Here is a 5,660-nt window from a genome sequence, read left to right on the forward strand (position 1 = left end):
AGTCTTAACTTTGTTAAAGAATATCTCTTTGGTTTTTAGACTTTAGTCTTTGCAACTTCAGGGATCTTATCTATGCACAATCAGCTTGTAACACTCCAAAGAGAAAGGAAAACTTGAAATCGCATAATATGACCCCTTTAAGTGAAACTGATTATCAAGAAAAATGCAGGGCAAGGATTTAATCAATCGATTGGTTGTTGATTGGACAGAAACAGATCTGAACTCTAGCTTGTGGTTGATTGTAAGAAAGGGGCAGGGTTTATGGATTATTCAATCACAATAAGATCAACAAAGGGTGAATTTTCATTTCATGATGACTTCAAAGCACCACTGCTACAGCCGTACACATTCAAATTTGCACCTGGTGTCTGAGAACTCTAAGCTGATCACATTGAGCACTCTGTCTCTGTTTGGGCTGTTGTAGTACTCGACAAACTCTCCCAGTTTCATCTTCAGGTCTGCTTGGCGGCTGACATCAATCACATCAATTTCCTTGTCAGAACCTATAAAGCAATAGTAAAACATTACATTCCCATCTAAAAATAACTTTTCACAAACATACTACTGAAAAAGTAGCATAGCATGGCAATGTAGATGTGATTAGAGTTATTTACCAATATAATGCTCTATATCTGACACAGAGAAAGACGATGGGGGCAAATTCATGCCCAGACCATCCTTCCTGAGGACCAGGACTGGGACGCTAAAGGAGCGCTCCTCTAGAAACTCAACCGTGAGCTGGGTCCCAGTCGGCTTCAGCAGGACTTCATCAGCACTTAAACACAAACAAATAAAATGTCAAATACGTTTTCCAGCATACTCATCATCTTTCAAACAACTTTTAAAAATCCAATAACACCACAGATTGCTAGCCAAAGCTGAATGGTGTGAATCATAGCTTAAAGTCTGATCAGAGCTAAATTAATCTGGGTTAAGAAAGTAAGGTCACCTAGTGGCCTAATTTGGACCTGGCAATAAATAATCGTCCTGTGACCATACCTGGGAAAAGTGCGGCTGCGTAGCTCTCTGACAAACTGAGCACTGCCCGTCTTCACAGGTCGTCCTGAGTCTCTCCCCACACCAGCATCAGTGTGTTTAACAGCCCCCCGACGTTTGCGCACTGAGAGGGAAACCAATATCATAGTTACTAATCAAATTCGTGCAAGCTCACACATTTGGTATTCCATTCTGAGCTACTTTAATGGTTTAAAATTGTATTTTCATTGTGTTTGTGTTCCACAATGAGGTTGTAAATGGTTTATTTTCATTCCTAGCTGCGCTTGATGAGTTATTAGTCTGTTTCAAGTTATTATGGTTAAATAAAACCGTAACTAATGTTAATACCATAAATAAACCTTTATAAAATAAATAAAATCAACATTAACGGAAATATATATTTCAGCTAGTTACCAAGGTAACAATTCTCATTTTAATTTAACATACTAAAAATAAATACAATTAAAACTGAAATAAAAATAAATAAACTACACAGACACAATTTATATAAAAACAAAAACTACTAAAAATGACAAGAACACACGACTAAATTACTAAAACTAACTAAAATTAAAACTAAAACAGAATTTTAAAAAAAGTATATATATATATATATATATATATATATATATATATATATATATAGATTGAAAATATTAATAAAAACTATAATAGTATCTCAATGACTCAATGATAACACTGGATACACATTCAATTCAATTCAAGTTTATTTGTACAGTGCTTTTCACAATACAAATCGTTGCAAAGCAACTTTACATCAAATTAAGTTTCTACAATATTTAGTGGTAGCGTATCAGTGGTGACTGTCAGTTAATGTACATATGGCAGAAATGTACGGAAAAATCAATTAAAGACGTAATCAAACAAACGATGACACTTTATATATATATATATATAAAGATTGAAAATATTAATAAAAACTATAATAGTATCTCAATGATAGTAAAATAACACTGGATACACATTCAATTCAATTCAAGTTTATTTGTACAGTGCTTTTCACAATACAAATCGTTGCAAAGCAACTTTACATCAAATTAAGTTTCTACAATATTTAGTGGTAGCGTATCAGTGGTGACTGTCAGTTAATGTACATATGGCAGAAATGTACGGAAAAATCAATTAAAGACGTAATCAAACAAACGATGACACTTATTATATGATGCAATCAAACTTATAGCAAAAACACATGAAGTCAGAATTATCCCAGCACTCTTAGATAGTGATTTTTTTAATGAAAATAAAACAGATCTTTCAGGAAAAAAAAAATGCATTTCATCTACAAATCAACAAAATGCCAGTTATTATGCAGTATTTGCGGCACTTACTGACAGAGGGTCCATGTGTCACCTGGCAGTTAGGACAGTGATACAGGTCAATATCTGCCGCTTTGTCTTCCTCCACACCAACACAACTACAAGAAGAAGAAAAAATTACAATTGCTAACAAATCACATCATATATACCATAAAGGTGATTTCAATTTGGCTTTCAATTATAATTTACAAAATGCAACTTCACCTGCCATGAAACCAGTCCTGACAAACATCACACTCAATCATGAACCGGGTGACATCGTAAGGGAGACGGCATAGGCAGTAAACTGGAACAGATGCCATTGTAAAGTCTCTGGCCAAATATGTCAACGTAAAAAAAAGTCTTGTAATATGGTATTGCTTCTGTTTGGGGACCACGGTTCACTTAGTTGCCTATGTCGAGAGTCAGCTTCAGTTCAGAGTGGTTCACCAATCAGCTTGCAATGCTGTCAAGACTGCTGTATACACAGTAGAGTGTTGTATAAGAAGTATGCTGGCAGTGACAACAGCTCTCAGTCAATGGTAGATGAGAAATGCGTCGCTACTACAACCACTGCAGTCAAACTGGGGACTAGGTGGATACCATGGTTCGGCACCTGGTTGACAGAGTGGAGGACAATTAGCTGAGAAAAATGAAGAATGATCATTCACAAACTGCAATGAAAATAACACTACATGCACTCTAAACTACAATTTGTTTGGATCAGTCAGAAGTTACCCGCTTCATTTGGTTAGCTTAAGTTCTACATACATCCATGCACCTGCCGCCTTTATTATGGTCAAGAGACTCCATCGAAGCAAGTTTCTATTAATTCTAACATAAGACTTCATACAATAAAGGCAAAAGCACGAAAACTGTTATTATTATATATTTTAAGATCAAATTATTAAACATCATCCCTAAACCATCTGTGCCTAGCCTATATGGTCCTGTCCTGATATTCATTTACTTTGGGTTAGATCTAGAGAGGTTTTTGAGATGCGAGTCATTTTTATACACATTTATGCATTATAGTTGTATAAACCGCACATTTATGAAAGCGACCCCTTAAAAGTAATTCATAATCATATAAATAAAGTAATAACATAAACAGTAACTACTCATCTTTGTGTTTATAGTTAATTCACATAGTTCAGAGCTGCAGAGCTTACACTTGGACAACGCTAATAAGAATAAAAGCTATTATATGCGATGCACAATTAATTTCACTGTGTCCACTGGATTTGTTCATTTAAAAAGAAATGTTTTTGATTTAGCAACGGGGTCTGTGATAGCAGAAAACTGTTTGTTGAACCATAAGAGCTAGTTGCTAGCTTAGCTGCTAATAACATAGCATGCTCGTCAACGTCTAACTACGTGAATCTGCCTCATCTTTGTGTTTACAATCCAACAACGATACGTTACTGAGCAAGCTCCCTAATCTTAACTCAAATGTAGCTAAAATATTAAATATGGAGGTTGGGATCATACGACCCATAGCAAAACAAAAGAACTTGTTGCAGCGCGCGCTGTTTCGAACGGCGCTAACGGGTCTTACCGGGTGAGAAAAGCCGCGAGTATCCCGTGGGCCGAGCGCAACATGCCGGACAAAATATTAGGAAACTCCGAGGCCTGAGCGGCCTGCTTTACAAACAACAAGATGTTTTCTAAAAACCGTACACTTCTTCCAATATTACGTATTTAACAGAGGAGAGTGAATAAACAAATCTGGCAAGACCTCGAAAGAATACAGTCCACAGCTGAAAAGCAAAGATTTTATGAAATTCATAACGCAGCGATTTCCCGTGCTATAAATCCATCCCAATCCGCCCGTGCAGCGACCACTGTCTGCGGGAGAGGGAACAATAAAGTTGCTTCGTATGTCGGTATGGACGGCAGAGACTTCAGATGAGCATGTATACTCCAAAACACTATTTAATAGCCACTATACTCACTATAAGATTGACTTTAGCAGAGGTTCTTGTACACTAACCAAATGCATCACCATGGTTAGCTCAATGTAACTAGTTTCTTTAAAAAAAAAAGCTTTGTTATTTAAAAATAGCCTAAAATAGAGAAATAACTGTTTGTTTGTTTGTTTATAGCCATGCAAAACTCCTCACTTCATGTAAGTTCAACAAAGCTTCTAAAGCAAAACAAAAATCTGTTTAATACAAAATAAATAGCCTACACAAATGTAGAAACTGTACAAATCCCAGGGTTTGTTTATCTGAATCTGAATGTATGAATCTACTACGTTACTGCCAAAGTTTTTACTGCAGTTTCCATATTTTATTGCTATTACTTTGTTTACATATAGCCTGGGCTCCAGACTCATTCTTCCCACTGGTCGCTATTTTGCAACTAACTTTCTCAGCTGGTCGCATGAGCATGTGATTTGGTCGCAATATTTATTTATTTTTTGCCCTACAACATGGGATTATTCAATGCACGCTGATGAACTTTTATCAGTTTATAGTTATATGGAAACGTAAGTGGTTAACGTTCAACCCATTCTTTAACATCAGTACCCTTACCAAAAAGTAGTATACTTCAAGTTTATTTTAGTAAGTATACTTAAGTAAAGTTCAAGTATATTTTTAAGTATACTTTATGTAGTAAGTATACAAATATCAGTGTACTAGTAGTATACTTGTAAGTGTACTATTTCAATACTCATTGGGACTAAATTGGCCCACTTTCTAGTATATAAAAGTATACTTTTAAGTATAACAGTAGTAAACTTTGAGTACACAACTAGTTTACATCAAAATGTTTAGTTTGCACTGCAACTATACTAAAAGTGAACTTATAGGTATACTGATAGTTTACTAATTAAATACTTGTAGTAGCATTTTTAGTACACTTTGAAGTATAGTCTCAGTGAACTACTAGTTTAGTATTTTTATACTGCAAGTATACTCGTAAGTTTTCTTTAAGTGAACTTTACATCATACTTGAAGTATACTATGGTTAACATTCAACCCGTAAGGGTTGCCTAGTATTATTTGTGATTTGAATTTTGTGAATATGAGTTTCTCTTTTGCTGTATTAAGCCGCGGGCTTAGGATGCTTTCACTTTCGACTTCGCGATCTAGTTGTCACTGTTTTGCTTAAATACATCTACACACCTTTCATTTTTTAAGACTAAAACAAAATATGGATTCATTGTTATTCTTAATTAAAAAGCACAACAACAATAAATCAGTATATAGAATGACACTAGCTTACAAAACGTTTATTAACAAAAACGAATAAGATGAGGCATGACACACCACATGCTGTATTATATACCGACTAATAAATTACAGAACGTTTAGCAAACACTGAGGAATCAAATAAATAAAT

General features: G+C 35.0%; 1 protein-coding gene across 1 annotated transcript in view; it reads right to left on the reverse strand.

Annotated features, from left to right (window-relative positions):
• The window catches only part of LOC107563633 (histone lysine demethylase PHF8), an 18,279-nt gene extending 14,130 nt beyond the window's left edge, over positions 1-4,149 (reverse strand). Inside the window, exons 1-6 of the mRNA XM_016248552.1 lie at positions 3,871-4,149; positions 2,538-2,928; positions 2,346-2,431; positions 1,000-1,120; positions 615-775; positions 362-503 (exon numbers count right to left, since the gene is read on the reverse strand). Of these exons, the coding sequence (XP_016104038.1) occupies positions 362-503; positions 615-775; positions 1,000-1,120; positions 2,346-2,431; positions 2,538-2,635 (608 nt within the window). The 5' untranslated portion in view covers positions 2,636-2,928; positions 3,871-4,149. The remainder of the gene's footprint in view (positions 1-361; positions 504-614; positions 776-999; positions 1,121-2,345; positions 2,432-2,537; positions 2,929-3,870) is intronic.
• Positions 4,150-5,660: the final 1,511 nt, after the last annotated feature.

The sequence above is a fragment of the Sinocyclocheilus grahami genome, unplaced genomic scaffold (assembly GCF_001515645.1).
Source record: "Sinocyclocheilus grahami isolate Dianchi unplaced genomic scaffold, SAMN03320097.WGS_v1.1 scaffold884.1, whole genome shotgun sequence".
Lineage (NCBI taxonomy): Eukaryota > Metazoa > Chordata > Actinopteri > Cypriniformes > Cyprinidae > Sinocyclocheilus > Sinocyclocheilus grahami.